The sequence below is a fragment of the Lissotriton helveticus genome, chromosome 4_1 (assembly GCF_964261635.1).
Source record: "Lissotriton helveticus chromosome 4_1, aLisHel1.1, whole genome shotgun sequence".
Taxonomy (NCBI): Eukaryota; Metazoa; Chordata; class Amphibia; order Caudata; family Salamandridae; genus Lissotriton; species Lissotriton helveticus.
The window spans coordinates 81,728,197-81,744,838 of NC_136063.1; the positions used below are offsets into that span (position 1 = coordinate 81,728,197).

Consider the following 16,642-nt stretch of genomic DNA (forward strand, 5'->3'; position numbering starts at 1 on the left):
GGTGGACCGGGGAAAAGGGGCCCGGGGCCCGGGATTCCAGGCACGGAGGCGTCAGCCATCGGGGGAGGGCAGAGATCCACGGGGCATTACGAGCCTCTGAGGACGGGGGCAGCTGAAACGGGGGCGGGGGCGGGAAGGGGCTGAAGCTGGGCTTCTTTTCATGTGTGCCTGGGAGCGTGTGTTTCAGTGATTGTGTTTTAAAACTTAGTTATTCCGATGGTAGGAAACACAAAAGTCAGCTGGGAGCAGGGAGCCGAGTGCGCCTCGCACAGCCCTCTCTCCCCGGGACCAATCAGGGGCTGGCTCCTCCCTATATATGCACGGGGCTCGGCTCGGGCGGTACATTTCTGTTCTCTGACCGTGCCTGCGCCCAGACTTGCATTACAATGGCAGAAACCGCTCCCGCCGTCGCGGCTCCTCCCGCTGAGGTCGCCCCCAAGAAGAAGCAGCAGAAGAAAGCAGCGGGGGCCTCCAAGGCCAAGAAGCCTTCCGGTCCCAGCGTGTCCGACATGATTATGAAGGTGGTGACTGCCTCGGCCGAGAGGAAGGGAGTCTCCCTGTCGGCCCTGAAGAAGGGGCTGCTCGCCGCCGGCTACGATGCGGACAAGAACAAGGGCCGAGTAAAGGTCTCCCTGAAGAGCCTGGTCAGCAAAGGCGCCCTAGCCCAGCTGAAGGGCACCGGGGCCTCCGGCTCCTTCAAGGTGAACAAGAAGCAGCTGGTGGGCAAGAAGGCGGCAAAGAAGACAGCCACCAAGAAGCCAGCGGCCAAGAAAGCTGCCCCTGCCGCCAAGAAGCCCAAAAAGGCTCCCGCGGGGGTCAAGAAGAGCCCGAAGAAGGTCAAGAAGCCGGCGGCAGCCAAGAGCCCCAAGAAGCCCAAGGCTGCCCCCGCCAAGAAGGCTGCCAAGAGCCCAGCGAAAGCCAAGGCGGCGAAGCCCAAAGTAGCCAAGAAAAGCCCTGCCAAGGTAGTCAAACCCAAGGCAGCCAAGCCCAAAGCAGCCAAGCCCAAAAAGGCAGCACCCAAGAAGAAGTAAGGGCTTGCACCGAGACACTGCAAACACAAAGGCTCTTTTAAGGGCCACCACCCTGTCTAGAAGAGAGCGTGTTCATCCCCACCTTTGCACCCACCCAATGCCCCACTTTTCCAAAAATAAACCGCACAAAACATCCCAGCGCACCGTTTCACAGGTGAGTGCTGCGTGTGATCTTGGCCATATAAAACGGCTCTTTCGGTGCTGAGTGGATTGAAATCGTTATCACATAGAAAACAAGGGGGTCCGGGAGTTATAAGACCTCCGTTCATAGTACATGTGCAATACTTACGTGTTTGTGTCTCGGTGCTTTCACTGTACCCGGGCAGACTCGACATAGTGTATGCATAAAGCAGACGATTGTGAACTTTAAATGGAGCGCAGGGCACTGCGTGCTCCAGGGTGACATGGGGCGGGTAAAAGGGGGTCTGGGAGTTATGAGACCTCAGTTTATTATAAACGTGTGCTAACGTGTGTGTGTGTGTGTGTGTTGGTGCTTTCACTGTACCCGGGCAAACTCGACATAGTGTCTGCATAAAGCAGACGATTGTGAACTTTCCATCGAGCGCAGGTAACGGGGAGTGTTCCAGGGCGGCGTGCTCATGACATCTCGGGCTCCTCTCCCGGCTGACCGGGGTCGGGTGGACCACCAGCGGATGGACGGACACGGAGACAAAGGCTGGCCGGGGCGCGGGCTCCGGCTACATCATCCAACCGGAGGGTTCTCTTTTATCCACAGCTCATTGGACAGCTAGGCTGCAGCCTCCAGTCCAGTAACCAATCATTGCACACCGCGGGCTATTTTCGAACGTGGGGCGGTCTCCTCAGCCAACCAGAGCAGCCCTCCGTCTGTGAGGACATAAATAGGGCTCTTTCCCCGTTCGACGCCATTCTTCTCTGCCTTCGCCGAGAGAGACCGCTCCCGCCATGGCCCGCACCAAGCAGACAGCCCGCAAGTCCACCGGCGGCAAAGCGCCCCGCAAGCAGCTGGCCACCAAGGCTGCCCGCAAGAGCGCGCCTGCCACCGGCGGCGTCAAGAAGCCTCACCGCTACCGGCCCGGCACCGTGGCCCTCCGCGAGATCCGCCGCTACCAGAAGTCCACCGAGCTCCTCATCCGCAAGCTGCCCTTCCAGCGCCTGGTGAGGGAGATCGCCCAGGACTTCAAGACCGACCTGCGCTTCCAGAGCTCCGCCGTCATGGCCCTGCAGGAGGCCAGCGAGGCCTACCTGGTCGGGCTCTTCGAGGACACCAACCTGTGCGCCATCCACGCCAAGAGGGTGACCATCATGCCCAAGGACATCCAGCTGGCACGTCGCATCCGAGGCGAGAGGGCCTAAGGCGACAGACCGACCCGGACAACCACCACAACGGCTCTTTTAAGGGCCACCACCCTGTCACCTACGAGCTTATCTTATCTGTCATGGCACGTGTTTTACAGGTTAGGGAGGGTGGGCTGTGAGTACCTCGAGCACTGGGCAACTTATACCGCCGGCTCTGGAGAAACCAGAGCACTCTGTGTTCACAGTGCACAAACACCTCTCCAATGTGTCCTTCATTTTAAAGCGTTGTTTGGGTGGAGGGTTGTGGTCGGGATCCGCGGGTCACAAGCCAGCACTATGGGGCATCTGTGCTCCCGGTACGTCGGGTTCTGAGAGTACCTCGAGTACTGGGCAACTTATACCGGCTCTGGGGGGGAACCGGAGCACTCCGTGTTCACAGTGCACAAACACCTCTTAAATGTGTCCTTCATTTAATAGAGCGCTTATTTGGGGGTAGAGGGTTGTGTAGGGATCCGCTGGTCACAAGCCAGCGCTATAGCGCATCTGTGCTGCCAGTACATCGGGTTCATGTGTCCGATTTCAGGAACGTTTGCCCCGGGGCGGATTATAGCCGTTCCCCAGGGTCTTAAAAGTACTAACACAACGTTAAACCGGCTCACACAAACACTGTTCGCCCCATACATGGAAAAGAATAAGCCCAAGGGCAGATGCGCGAATTCCCAGTGGGTTTATTTAACCTCATCGTTACAGTGCTTATGTGACACTTGGTCCCAACGAGGGCTCATTCATAGGAATATGTTAATTTAAAGAGGCAAAACGGGTTGCCTGCTCTGTCGGCCCTCGGTCTGCAGCAAGCCCCGTGAGAGCGGGCCTTTCTGCACTCAACATTACCCTTCTAAAACACATATTTCTCAAGTGATAACAGAAGCACATTAGCTCTTAAAAGGAGGAAGTGATTGGCCCTTAAAAGAGCCGTTGTGTTTGTTGGTGATGCGCCTCGAAGCCTTACTTGGCGCTGGTGTACTTGGTGACGGCCTTGGTGCCCTCCGACACGGCGTGCTTGGCCAGCTCTCCGGGCAGCAGAAGGCGGACTGCAGTCTGGATCTCCCGGGAGGTGATGGTGCGCCGCGAGTTGTAGAGAGCCAGTTTGGAAGACTCGTTAGCGATGCGCTCGAAGATGTCGTTCACGAAGGAGTTCATGATGCCCATGGCCTTGGAGGAAATGCCGGTATCCGGGTGCACCTGCTTCATGACTTTGTAAATGTAGATGGCATAGCTTTCCTTCCTGCTTTTCCTGCGCTTCTTCCCGTCCTTCTTGGGCGGCTTGGAGAGCGCTTTCTTAGAGCCCTTCTTGGGAGCCGGCGCGGACTTGGCTGGTTCAGGCATGGTGGACGCTCTTTCACTGCTTGCTGTGAAGCCGAAAGAAATACGGAAGGAGGGCCCGGCACTTGTATTTATGGGCTTGGCCTGCAAAGCAGTCTCCTTCCCAGCTCTCTCTTCTCATTGGCAGGCTCCCCACTTCCTATGTTAAGCCCTCCTCCAATGAGAAGTACTGTCAGCGCCTAGCTGTCAACCAATCAGACGCTCTCGAAGTCTTTATATTACCGAGTCCAGCAGAAAGAGAAGTATTCTTCTCTCTGTTGTGTGACTGAGACCCTAGATCGATCGCCATGTCTGGAAGAGGAAAGCAGGGAGGAAAGGCCCGCGCCAAGGCCAAGACACGCTCTTCCAGAGCCGGGCTCCAGTTTCCCGTGGGCCGTGTGCACAGGCTGCTCCGGAAGGGAAGCTACGCCGAGAGGGTGGGTGCCGGTGCCCCCGTCTATCTGGCTGCAGTGCTGGAGTACCTGACCGCTGAGATCCTGGAGCTGGCCGGCAACGCCGCCCGGGACAACAAGAAGACCCGCATCATCCCCAGACACCTCCAGTTGGCCATCCGCAACGACGAGGAGCTGAACAAGCTGCTGGGCCGAGTCACCATCGCCCAGGGAGGAGTCCTGCCCAACATCCAGGCCGTGCTGCTGCCCAAGAAAACCGAGAGCCACAAGGCACAGGGCAAAGCAAGCAAGTAAAGGCCCGCAGACCCCCGTGGAAACACACCCTAAACACAAAGGTTCTTTTCAGGGCCATCCACAGACTCCATCAAAGAGCGTATCCGTGCCGAGGTGTTACTCTGGCGGCTTCATAGGTGCGGCAGCGCCCGCACCGCACCGTAGCTTCATAGGGGGGGCATGCCCAAGCTCTGGCCGTACACTTTAATGTTGTCCCGTCCCAAAGCCTAGCATGAGGCCGACCATATTAATGTTTTTGATTTTTTTTTTTTTTTTGTATATACATGTATAATTTGAATATTCAGGGACACATTTTGCAGACTTGCCCCAGCCGAGCGGGCACCGAACGCGAGGGTTAGGCGGGCCGCGGTGACAAGTGGGGGCCTGGAACGGAGGAGTGTGCGTGTTTGACTGTGATCAGTGCACCGGCGGCAGCTGCTGAGCCCGATCGGGAGCCCCTGACAAAGAGGCGGGCTGGGAGCGCGCTCTTTTTCAATCAATATATACATGTATATTTTTTTCATTTTTGGGGGACACCTTGTGCAGGCTTGCCCCAGCCGGGAGCGAGATGTGGGCAGTGTTACTAGGTTGCAGGCGGCCAAACACAGCGGGGTGGTGTCGGTGAGTGTGTGGGCTCCATTAAAACATGCCCGAGGCTGTTCATATTGGGAGGGGGAAAGGAACGGGAGGTTTAGGCGGGCCGGGAAGGTAGGTGCTTGCGTGTGTTTGACTGTGATCTGCGCACCGGCGGCAGCTGCTGAGCCAACCCATAACAAAGGCGGGCTGGGAGCCCGCTCTTTTTCAAACGGCAACGGCCTCTCCAGCCCCCGCTCCCTGCGGAGGGCGGGCCGTGGCCGGGCTCTCCCGCCTCACAGGGTATCGTCACAGGGCTCCCGCGCGGGTCCGCTGCTCCTCCATATAAGCAGCCGCTGCTGGTCGAGACTTCATTTCTGCTCACAGCACCGAGAGGAGAACATGTCTGGACGCGGCAAAGGAGGGAAGGGGCTCGGCAAAGGCGGCGCCAAGAGGCACCGCAAGGTGCTCCGGGACAACATCCAGGGCATCACCAAGCCGGCCATTCGCCGCCTGGCGCGCCGTGGCGAGTCAAGCGCATCTCCGGCCTCATCTACGAGGAGACCCGCGGGGTGCTCAAGGTTTTCCTGGAGAACGTGATCCGGGATGCCGTCACCTACACCGAGCACGCCAAGAGGAAGACCGTCACCGCCATGGATGTGGTCTATGCCCTGAAGCGCCAGGGCCGCACCCTCTACGGATTCGGCGGTTAAACACTCGACTTGCCCACGGAAAATAACGCAAAACACCAACCCAAAGGCTCTTTTAAGAGCCGACCACGATGTCATGGGAGAGCTGTGTCTATGCACTATTGTTGCCGCAGAGCCGGGATCGGCTACTCGCTAGCCCAATACGAGGGGATTTGCTCCGGTGCCACCCTACCATGTCGGGCGCTGTCCCGTGGCCCAGGAGCCCTGGACTGGGTCCCTAAGGGGGTGTTTAGACCGGACCAGGGGCACGCCATCCTGGAGCCCTGGACTGGGGACCATGGGGGGCTTTTGCCCGGCCCACGAGCCCGCCATGCTGGAACCCTTCCCTGCGGAACTAAGGGGGTGTTTAGACCGGCCCAGGTGCCCGCCATTATGTACCCCTTGTCTGGGGACCTACGGTGGGTTCAGCCCGGTCCAGGGGCCTGCCATCATGGCCTATGGTGGGCTTAGCCCGTCCCAGGGTTCCGTTAGCCTGGAGCCTTCACTGGCCAGATAAGGCAGGTTTAGCCCGGCCCAGGGGCCCGCCATCATGGAGCCCTTGCCTGTCGACCTATGGTGGGCTTAGCCCGTCCCAGGGTCCCGTTATCCTGGAGCCCTAAACTGGGGACCTAAGGCGTGTTTAGCCCGGCCCAGGGGCCCGCCATCACGGAGCCCTGGACTGGGCACCTAAAGTGGGTTCAGCCCGGTCCAGGGGCCTGCCATCATGGAGCCCTGGACTGGGGACCTAAGGTGGGTTCAGCCCGGTCCAGTGGCCTGCCATCATGGAGCCCTTAACTGGGGAGATAAGGCAGGTTCAGCCCGGTCCAGGGGCCTGCCATCATGGAGCCCTGGACTGGGGACCTATGGTGGGCTTAGCCCGTCCCAGGGTCCCGTTATCCTGGAGCCCTTCACTGGGGAGATAAGGCAGGTTTAGCCCGGCCCAGGGGCCCGCCATCATGGAGCCCTTGACAGGGGACCTACGGTGGGTTTAGCTCGGACCAGTGGCCCGCCATCATGGAGCCCTTGCCTGGGGACCTACGGTGGGTTTAGCCCGGACCAGGGACCCGCCATCATGGAGCCCTTGCCTGGGGACCTAAGGCGTGTTTAGCCCGTCCCAGGGTCCCGTTAGCCTGGAGCCCTTCACTGGGGAGATAAGGCAGGTTTAGCCCGGCCCAGGGGCCCGCCATAATGGAGCCTGGACTGGGGACATAAGGTGGGTTCAGCCCGGTCCAGGGGCCTGCCATCATGGAGCCCTGGACTGGGGACCTACGGTGGGTTTAGCCCGGCCCAGGGGCCCGCCATCATGGAGCCCTTGTCTGGGGACCGAAGGTGGGTTCAGCCCGGTCCAGGGGCCTGCCATCATGGAGCCCTGGACTGGGGACCTAAGGTAGGTTCAGCCCGGTCCAGGGGCCTGCCATCACGGAGCCCTGGCCTGGGGACCTAATTGGTGTTTAGCCCGTCCCAGGGTCACGTTATCCTGGAGTCCTTCACAGGGGAGATAAGGCAGGTTCAGCCCGGTCCAGGGGCCTGCCATCATGGAGCCCTGGACTGGGGACCTACGGTGGGTTTAGCCCGGCTCAGGGCCCCACGAGTCACGCAGTTCACCGACTATTAAGCCCCCCACGTAGTGGGGGCTTACAGCGCCTGGCTGGGAGACAAAGTTGGAGTTAGCGCGGCCATTTCGCCGCCCGGCCATCTGGTCGCCGCAGATCACTGGGCCATCTGGTCGGCGACCAGATAGCCCAGTCAGCTACGGCGACCAGATGGCTGGGCGGCGGAACGGCCGTGCTATCTCCAACTTTGTCTTCCACCCAGGAGCTGTAAGCCCTGGGGCTTAATAGTCGATAAAGTAGGGTTCCCATGCAGGCCTATAGGAAGAGGGTGTGGGATCCGAAATTGTGTGGTGAACCACCATGTCCGTTTACGGGTCCCTCTGGGCCTTTAAACAGCGGTTTCAGTATTTTTCTTTTTTGTGTGTGGACATTTTGGTTCAAGGGGACGTGGGCACCACTTCTACCCAGGGCTGGTGAGCTCCGATTCGGGTAAAATTTCCGCATTTCCCCCTTAGCTGGAGGTCGGCAAAAAAAAAAAACGATACATACACTTTTTTTCTAACTTTATGTTCAAGCCATGTTTCTAGCCATGGCTGGTGAGCTCTGATTCGGGTACAATTTCCACATTTCCCCCTTAGCTGGAGGTCGTCAAAAAAAAAATATATATATATATTCTCATTTTTAAATTTTTTTACTAACTCTTTAGGTTCTAGGGGACAAAGTCACTTTTCCTACCCAGAGCTGGTGAGCTCCGATTCGGGTAACATTTCCGGTTTTCCCCCTTAGCTGGAGGTCGGCAAAAAAAACAAAAAAAACTATATATACTTTTTTTTTTTACTGTCTCCTTAGGTTCAAGGGGACAAAGTCACTTGTTCTACCCAGGGCTGGGGAGCTCCGATCCGGGTACAATTTCGGGTTTTCCCCCTTAGCCGGAGGTCGGCAAAAAAAAAAGAAAACTAAACTTTTTTTTTTTTTTTAACTAACTTGAGGTTCAAGGGGACAACGTCACTGTTTCTACCCGAGGATGTGGAGCTCCGATCCGGGTAAAACTTCAGGTTTTCCCCCTAAGCTGAAGGTGGTCCAAAATAAATAAATAAAAAAAAATATATACACATACAATTTTTTCTTCTTCTTCAAATAACTCTAGGTTCAAGGGGCCAAAGTCACTTTTTCTACCCGGCTTATGGAGCTCCGATCCGGGTACAATTTACCCATTTAAAACTGTTTATACAAAATATATATATATTTTGCTCAATGTTTAGGTTCTAGGGGACTAAGTCACTTTTTCTACATAGGGCTATGGAGCTCAGATTAGGGTAATATTTCAGGATTTCCCCTTAGGCTGGAGGCGGAGAAAAATAAACGTCATTCAAAAGGTATATAAAGCACTTTGCATTATCAGATCCTAGCCTTCAGTGTCCCAAGCCCATTTCTAGCCTGCAGGCACAAAGTGTCTATTTCTGCACAGGGCTATGGAGCTCCGCGCAGGGTGAGATACCCCCCTGTTACAGTATCAGCACAAGGCTGTGGGCCCATTCCTAGCCTCCAAACACCTCTTATAGGGATACTTGTAACATTTGGCGGAGTTAATCTTCAAAGGGGATACAGTTGCTCCTACGAGCCTGGGCTATGGAGCCCCGCGCAGGGTAAGATTTCAGGTTCCATCCCTGGCTGGCGGTGGGAAAACGAAAGAGTTATTTATTCCAACACTGTATCTAACCCCTTTACAGTATCAGACCCAGGCCTGCAAGACCATAGGCACATTTCCGACCTCCAGGCACCTATTTTCGTGATACTTGTGACATTATGAAGCCTGCAGCTTCAAGGGTACAAAGTCACTCCTCCTACCCAGGGCTAAGGAACTCCGCGCAGGGTAATATTTAGGGTTATACTCCTGGCTGGGGGTGTGAAAACAACACACTTCAAAAGTCCAATAAAGTGTATGTCACCCCTTCACAGTGTCAGATGAGGCCGGCAAGGCCATGGGTCTTCTTCCAGCTCCCAGGCACCAATTTTACTGATACCTGTGACATTTGGTGGTGTTAAGCTTCAAGGGCATGAAGTCACACTTTCTACCCAGGGTTATGGAGCTCAGCGCAGGGTAAGAATTTAGGTTATCCCCCTGGCTGGAGGTGTTAAAGCAAAACACTCCACATGCCCATTAAAGTCTATTTCACCCCTTCACAGTATCAGGAAAGGCATGCAAGGCCTTGGGCCTACTTCCAGCCTCCAGGCACCAATGTTACTCATACCTGTGACATTTGGTGGTGTTAAGCTTCAAGGGGATGAAGTCACACCTTCTACCCAGGGTTATGGAGCTCAGCGCAGGGTAAGATTTCAGGTTATCCCCCTGGCTAGAGGTGTTAAAGCAAAACACTCCACATGCCCAAAAAAGTCTATTTCACCCCTTCACAGTATCAGGAAAGGCCTGCAAGGCCTTGGGCCTACTTCCAGCCCCCAGGCACAAATGTTACTGACACCTGTGACATTTGGTGGTGTTAAGCTTCAAGGGGATGAAGTCACACCTTTTACCCAGGGTTATGGAGCTCAGCGCAGGGTAAGATTCCAGGTTATCCCCCCGGCTTGAGGTGTTAAAGCAAAACACACCACATGCCCAATAAAGTCTATTTCACCCCTTCACAGTATCAGGAAAGGCCTGCAAGGCCTTGGGCCTACTTCCAGCCCCCAGGCACCAATGTTACTGACACCTGTGACATTTGGTGGTGTTAAGCTTCAAGGGGATGAAGTCACACCTTTTACCCAGGGTTATGGAGCTCAGCGCAGGGTAAGATTCCAGGTTATCCCCCCGGCTTGAGGTGTTAAAGCAAAACACACCACATGCCCAATAAAGTCTATTTCACCCCTCCACAGTATCTGGAAAGGCATGCAAGGCCTTGGGCCTACTTCCAGCTCCCAGGCACCAATTTTACTGATACCTGTGACATTTGGTGGTGTTAAGCTTCAAGGGGATGAAGTCACACTTTCTACCCAGGGTTATGGAGCTCAGCGCAGGGTAAGATTTTAGGTTATCCCCCTGGCTGGAGGTGTTAAAGCAAAACACTCCACATGCCCAAAAAAGTCAATTTCACCCCTTCACAGTATCAGGAAAGGCATGCAAGGCCTTGGGCCTACTTCCAGCCTCCAGGCACCAATGTTACTCATACCTGTGACATTTGGTGGTGTTAAGCTTCAAGGGGATGAAGTCACACCTTCTACCCAGGGTTATGGAGCTCAGCGCAGGGTAAGATTTCAGGTTATCCCCCTGGCTAGAGGTGTTAAAGCAAAACACTCCACATGCCCAAAAAAGTCTATTTCACCCCTTCACAGTATCAGGAAAGGCCTGCAAGGCCTTGGGCCTACTTCCAGCCCCCAGGCACCAATGTTACTGACACCTGTGACATTTGGTGGTGTTAAGCTTCAAGGGGATGAAGTCACACCTTTTACCCAGGGTTATGGAGCTCAGCGCAGGGTAAGATTCCAGGTTATCCCCCCGGCTTGAGGTGTTAAAGCAAAACACACCACATGCCCAATAAAGTCTATTTCACCCCTCCACAGTATCTGGAAAGGCATGCAAGGCCTTGGGCCTACTTCCAGCTCCCAGGCACCAATTTTACTGATACCTGTGACATTTGGTGGTGTTAAGCTTCAAGGGGATGAAGTCACACTTTCTACCCAGGGTTATGGAGCTCAGCGCAGGGTAAGATTTTAGGTTATCCCCCTGGCTGGAGGTGTTAAAGCAAAACACTCCACATGCCCATTAAAGTCTATTTCACCCCTTCACAGTATCAGGAAAGGCATGCAAGGCCTTGGGCCTACTTCCAGCCTCCAGGCACCAATGTTACTCATACCTGTGACATTTGGTGGTGTTAAGCTTCAAGGGGATGAAGTCACACCTTCTACCCAGGGTTATGGAGCTCAGCGCAGGGTAAGATTTCAGGTTATCCCCCTGGCTAGAGGTGTTAAAGCAAAACACTCCACATGCCCAAAAAAGTCTATTTCACCCCTTCACAGTATCAGGAAAGGCCTGCAAGGCCTTGGGCCTACTTCCAGCCCCCAGGCACAAATGTTACTGACACCTGTGACATTTGGTGGTGTTAAGCTTCAAGGGGATGAAGTCACACCTTTTACCCAGGGTTATGGAGCTCAGCGCAGGGTAAGATTCCAGGTTATCCCCCCGGCTTGAGGTGTTAAAGCAAAACACACCACATGCCCAATAAAGTCTATTTCACCCCTTCACAGTATCAGGAAAGGCCTGCAAGGCCTTGGGCCTACTTCCAGCCCCCAGGCACCAATGTTACTGACACCTGTGACATTTGGTGGTGTTAAGCTTCAAGGGGATGAAGTCACACCTTCTACCCAGGGTTATGGAGCTCAGTGCAGGGTAAGAATTCGGGTTATCCCCCTGGCTGGAGGTGTTAAAGAAAAACACTTCACATGCAAAATAAAGTCTATTTCACCCCTTCACAGTATCAGGAAAGGCCTGCAAGGCCTTGGGCCTACTTCCAGCCCCCAGGCACCAATGTTACTGACACCTGTGACATTTGGTGGTGTTAAGCTTCAAGGGGATGAAGTCACACCTTTTACCCAGGGTTATGGAGCTCAGCGCAGGGTAAGATTCCAGGTTATCCCCCCGGCCTGAGGTGTTAAAGCAAAACACACCACATGCCCAATAAAGTCTATTTCACCCCTCCACAGTATCTGGAAAGGCATGCAAGGCCTTGGGCCTACTTCCAGCTCCCAGGCACCAATGTTACTGATACCTGTGACATTTGGTGGTGTTAAGCTTCAAGGGGATGAAGTCACACTTTCTACCCAGGGTTATGGAGCTCAGCGCAGGGTAAGATTTTAGGTTATCCCCCTGGCTGGAGGTGTTAAAGCAAAACACTCCACATGCCCATTAAAGTCTATTTCACCCCTTCACAGTATCAGGAAAGGCATGCAAGGCCTTGGGCCTACTTCCAGCCTCCAGGCACCAATGTTACTCATACCTGTGACATTTGGTGGTGTTAAGCTTCAAGGGGATGAAGTCACACCTTCTACCCAGGGTTATGGAGCTCAGCGCAGGGTAAGATTTCAGGTTATCCCCCTGGCTAGAGGTGTTAAAGCAAAACACTCCACATGCCCAAAAAAGTCTATTTCACCCCTTCACAGTATCAGGAAAGGCCTGCAAGGCCTTGGGCCTACTTCCAGCCCCCAGGCACCAATGTTACTGACACCTGTGACATTTGGTGGTGTTAAGCTTAAAGGGGAAGAAGTCACACCTTCTACCCAGGGTTATGGAGCTCAGCGCAGGGTAATATTTCAGGTTATCCCCCTGGCTTGAGGTGTTTAAGCAAAACACCTCACATGCACAGTACAGTGTATTTCACCCTTTCCCAGTATCAGGAAAGGCCTGCATGGCCTTGTGCCTACTTCAGGCCTCCAGGCACCAATGTTACTGATACCTGTGACATTTGGTGGTGTTAAGCTTCAAGGGGAAGAAGTCACACCTTCTACCCAGGGTTATGGAGCTCAGCGCAGGGTAAGATTTTAGGTTATCCCCCTGGCTGGAGGTGTTAAAGCAAAACACTCCACATGCCCAATAAAGTCTATTTCACCCCTCCACAGTATCTGGAAAGGCATGCAAGGCCTTGGGCCTACTTCCAGCTCCCAGGCACCAATTTTACTGATACCTGTGACATTTGGTGGTGTTAAGCTTCAAGGGGATGAAGTCACACTTTCTACCCAGGGTTATGGAGCTCAGCGCAGGGTAAGATTTTAGGTTATCCCCCTGGCTGGAGGTGTTAAAGCAAAACACTCCACATGCCCATTAAAGTCTATTTCACCCCTTCACAGTATCAGGAAAGGCATGCAAGGCCTTGGGCCTACTTCCAGCCTCCAGGCACCAATGTTACTCATACCTGTGACATTTGGTGGTGTTAAGCTTCAAGGGGATGAAGTCACACTTTCTACCCAGGGTTATGGAGCTCAGCGCAGGGTAAGATTTTAGGTTATCCCCCTGGCTGGAGGTGTTAAAGCAAAACACTCCACATGCCCAATAAAGTCTATGTCACCCATTTCACAGTATCAGGAAAGGCCTGCAAGGCCTTGGGCCTACTTCCAGCTTCCAGGCACAAATTTTACTGATACCGGTGACATTTGGTGGTGTTCAGCTTCAAGGGGATGAAGTCACACTTTCTACCCAGGGTTATGGAGCTCAGCGCAGGGTAAGAATTGGGGTTATCCCCCTGGCTGGAGGTGTTAAAGCAAAACACTCCACATGCCCAATAAAGTCTATTTCACCCCTTTCACAGTATCAGGAAAGGCCTGCAAGGCCTTGGGCCTACTTCCAGCTTCCAGGCACCAATTTTACTGATACCGGTGACATTTGGTGGTGTTCAGCTTCAAGGGGATGAAGTCACACTTTCTACCTTAGGGTTATGGAGCTCAGCGCAGGGTAAGAATTGGGGTTATCCCCCTGGCTGGAGGTGTTAAAGCAAAACACTTCACATGCCCAATAAAGTCTATTTCACCCCTTCACAGTATCAGGAAAGGCCTGCAAGGCCTTGGGCCTACTTCCATCCTCCAGGCACCAATGTTACTGATACCTGTGACATTTGGTGGTGTTAAGCTTCAAGGGGAAGAAGTCACACCTTCTACCCAGGGTTATGGAGCTCAGTGCAGGGTAACAATTCAGGTTATCCCCCTGGCTGCAGGTGTTAAAGCAAAACACTTCACTTGCCCAACACAGTCTATTTCACCCCTTCACAGTATCAGGAAAGGCCTGCAAGGCCTTGGGCCTACTTTCAGCCCCCAGGCACCAATGTTACTGACACCTGCGACATTTGGTGGTGTTAAGCTTAAAGGGGAAGAAGTCACACCTTCTACCCAGGGTTATGGAGCTCAGCGCAGGGTAATATTTCAGGTTATCCCCCTGGCTTGAGGTGTTTAAGCAAAACACCTCACATGCCCAGTACAGTGTATTTCACCCTTTCCCAGTATCAGGAAAGGCATGCAAGGCCTTGTGCCTACTTCAGGCCTCCAGGCACCAATGTTACTGATACCTGTGACATTTGGTGGTGTTAAGCTTCAAGGGGAAGAAGTCACACCTTCTACCCAGGGTTATGGAGCTCAGCGCAGGGTAAGATTTTAGGTTATCCCCCTGGCTGGAGGTGTTAAAGCAAAACACTCCACATGCCCATTAAAGTCTATTTCACCCCTTCACAGTATCAGGAAAGGCCTGCAAGGCCTAGTGCCAGTTTCCAGCCTCCAGGCACCTGTTTTTGTGATACTTGAGACATTTGGAGGTGTTCAGCTTCAAGGGGATGAAGTCACACCTTTTACCCAGGGTTATGGAGCTCAGCGCAGGGTAAGATTCCAGGTAATCCCCCTGGCTTGAGGTGTTAAAGCAAAACACTTCACATGCCCAATAAAGTCTATTTCACCCCTTCACAGTATCAGTAAAAGGCCTACAAGGCCTTGGGCCTACTTCCAGCCTCCAGGCACCAATTACACTGATACCTGTGACATTTGGAGGTGTTAAGCTTCAAGGGGATGAAGTCGCACTTTCTACCCAGGGTTATGAAGCTCAGCGCAGGGTAATATTTTAGGTTATCCCCCTGGCTGGAGGTGTTTAAGCAAAACACCTCACATGCCCAATAAAGTCTATTTCACCCCTTCACAGTATCAGGAAAGGCCTGAAAGGCCTTGGGCCTACTTCCAGCCTGCAGGCACCAATTGTACTGACACCTGTGACATTTGGTGGTGTTAAGCTTCAAGGGGATGAAGTCACACCTTCTACCCAGGGTAATGGAGCTCAGTGCAGGGTATGATTTCAGGTTATCCCCCTGGCTTGAGGTGTTAAAGCAAAACACTTCACATGCCCAATAATTTGTATTTCACCCCTTCACAGTATCAGGAAAGGCCTGCAAGGCCTTGGGCCTACTTCAGGCCTCCAGGCACCAATGTTACTGATACCTGTGACATTTGGTGGTGTTAAGCTTCAAGGGGAAGAAGTCACACCTTCTACCCAGGGTTATGGAGCTCAGCGCAGGGTATGATTTTAGGTTATCCCCCTGGCTGGAGGTGTTAAAGCAAAACACTCCACATGCCCATTAAAGTCTATTTCACCCCTTCACAGTATCAGGAAAGGCCTGCAAGGCCTTGGGCCTACTTCCAGCCCCCAGGCACCAATGTTACTGACACCTGTGACATTTGGTGGTGTTAAGCTTCAAGGGGAAGAAGTCACACCTTCTACCCAGGGTTATGGAGCTCAGCGCAGGGTAAGATTTTAGGTTATCCCCCTGGCTGGAGGTGTTAAAGCAAAACACTCCACATGCCCATTAAAGTCTATTTCACCCCTTCACAGTATCAGGAAAGGCCTACAAGGCCTTGGGCCTACTTCCAGCCTCCAGGCACCAATTACACTGATACCTGTGACATTTGGAGGTGTTAAGCTTCAAGGGGATGAAGTCGCACTTTCTACCCAGGCTTATGAAGCTCAGCGCAGGGTAATATTTTAGGTTATCCCCCTGGCTGGAGGTGTTTAAGCAAAACACCTCACATGCCCAATAAAGTCTATTTCACCCCTTCACAGTATCAGGAAAGGCCTGAAAGGCCTTGGGCCTACTTCCAGCCTGCAGGCACCAATTGTACTGATACCTGTGACATTTGGTGGTGTTAAGCTTCAAGGGGATGAAGTCACACCTTCTACCCAGGGTAATGGAGCTCAGTGCAGGGTATGATTTCAGGTTATCCCCCTGGCTTGAGGTGTTAAAGCAAAACACTTCACATGCCCAATAATTTGTATTTCACCCCTTCACAGTATCAGGAAAGGCCTGCAAGGCCTTGGGTCTACTTCCAGCCTCCAGACACCAATTGTACTGATACCTGTGACATTTGGTGTTGTTCAACTTCAAGGGGATGAAGTAACACCTTCTACCCAGGGTTATGGAGCTCAGCGCAGGGTAAGATTTCAGCTTTTCACCCCTAGCTGGATGTGTTGAAACAAAACACTTCTCATTCCCAATAAAGTCTATTTCACCCCTCCACAGTATCAGGAAAGGCCTGCAAGGCATTGTGCCTTCTTCCAGCCTCCAGGCACCAATGTTACTGATACCTGTGACATTTGGTGGTGGTAAGCTTCAAGGGGAAGAAGTCACACCTTCTACCCAGGGTTATGGAGCTCAGCGCAGGGTAAGATTTCAGGTTGTCCCCCTTGCTGGGGGTGTTAAAGCAAAACACTTCACATGCCCAATAAAGTCTATTTCACCCCTTTTACAGTATCAGGAAAGGCCTGAAAGGCCTTGGGCCTACTTCCAGCCAGCAGGCACCAATTGTACTGATACCTGTGACATTTGGTGGTGTTAAGCTTCAAGGGGAAGAAGTCACACCTTCTACCCAGGGTTATGGAGCTCAGCGCAGGGTAAGATTTCAGGTTATCCCCCTGGCTGGAGGTGTTAAAGCAAAACACTCCACATGCCCAATAAAGT

General features: G+C 53.4%; 4 protein-coding genes across 4 annotated transcripts; 3 read left to right on the forward strand and 1 right to left on the reverse strand.

Moving 5' to 3' along the window:
- The first annotated feature begins 386 nt into the window (after positions 1-386).
- LOC144826998 (histone H1.3-like) lies at positions 387-1,081 on the forward strand. Its single transcript, XM_078685460.1, has one exon. It carries the CDS (start codon positions 387-389, stop codon positions 1,029-1,031), a length of 645 nt encoding a protein of 214 aa, XP_078541586.1. The 3' UTR covers positions 1,032-1,081.
- Positions 1,082-1,895: 814 nt separating this feature from the next.
- LOC144826999 (histone H3) lies at positions 1,896-2,366 on the forward strand. The gene has a single exon (XM_078685462.1). The coding sequence runs from the start codon at positions 1,956-1,958 to the stop codon at positions 2,364-2,366; it is 411 nt and encodes a 136-aa protein (XP_078541588.1). The 5' UTR covers positions 1,896-1,955.
- A 948-nt stretch (positions 2,367-3,314) lies between these two features.
- On the reverse strand, positions 3,315-3,695 carry LOC144827894 (histone H2B 1.2-like). The gene has a single exon (XM_078686056.1). The coding sequence runs from the start codon at positions 3,693-3,695 to the stop codon at positions 3,315-3,317; it is 381 nt and encodes a 126-aa protein (XP_078542182.1).
- Positions 3,696-3,979: 284 nt separating this feature from the next.
- On the forward strand, positions 3,980-4,378 carry LOC144827895 (histone H2A type 2-C-like). Its single transcript, XM_078686057.1, has one exon. The coding sequence runs from the start codon at positions 3,980-3,982 to the stop codon at positions 4,376-4,378; it is 399 nt and encodes a 132-aa protein (XP_078542183.1).
- The last annotated feature ends 12,264 nt before the right edge of the window (positions 4,379-16,642 follow it).

Excerpts from the sequence above, each read along its gene's own strand:
- LOC144826998 (XM_078685460.1), top strand. The coding sequence starts at position 387 with ATGGCAGAAACCGCTCCCGCCGTCGCGGCTCCTCCCGCTGAGGTCGCC.
- LOC144826999 (XM_078685462.1), top strand. The coding sequence starts at position 1,956 with ATGGCCCGCACCAAGCAGACAGCCCGCAAGTCCACCGGCGGCAAAGCG.
- LOC144827894 (XM_078686056.1), bottom strand. The coding sequence starts at position 3,695 with ATGCCTGAACCAGCCAAGTCCGCGCCGGCTCCCAAGAAGGGCTCTAAG.
- LOC144827895 (XM_078686057.1), top strand. The coding sequence starts at position 3,980 with ATGTCTGGAAGAGGAAAGCAGGGAGGAAAGGCCCGCGCCAAGGCCAAG.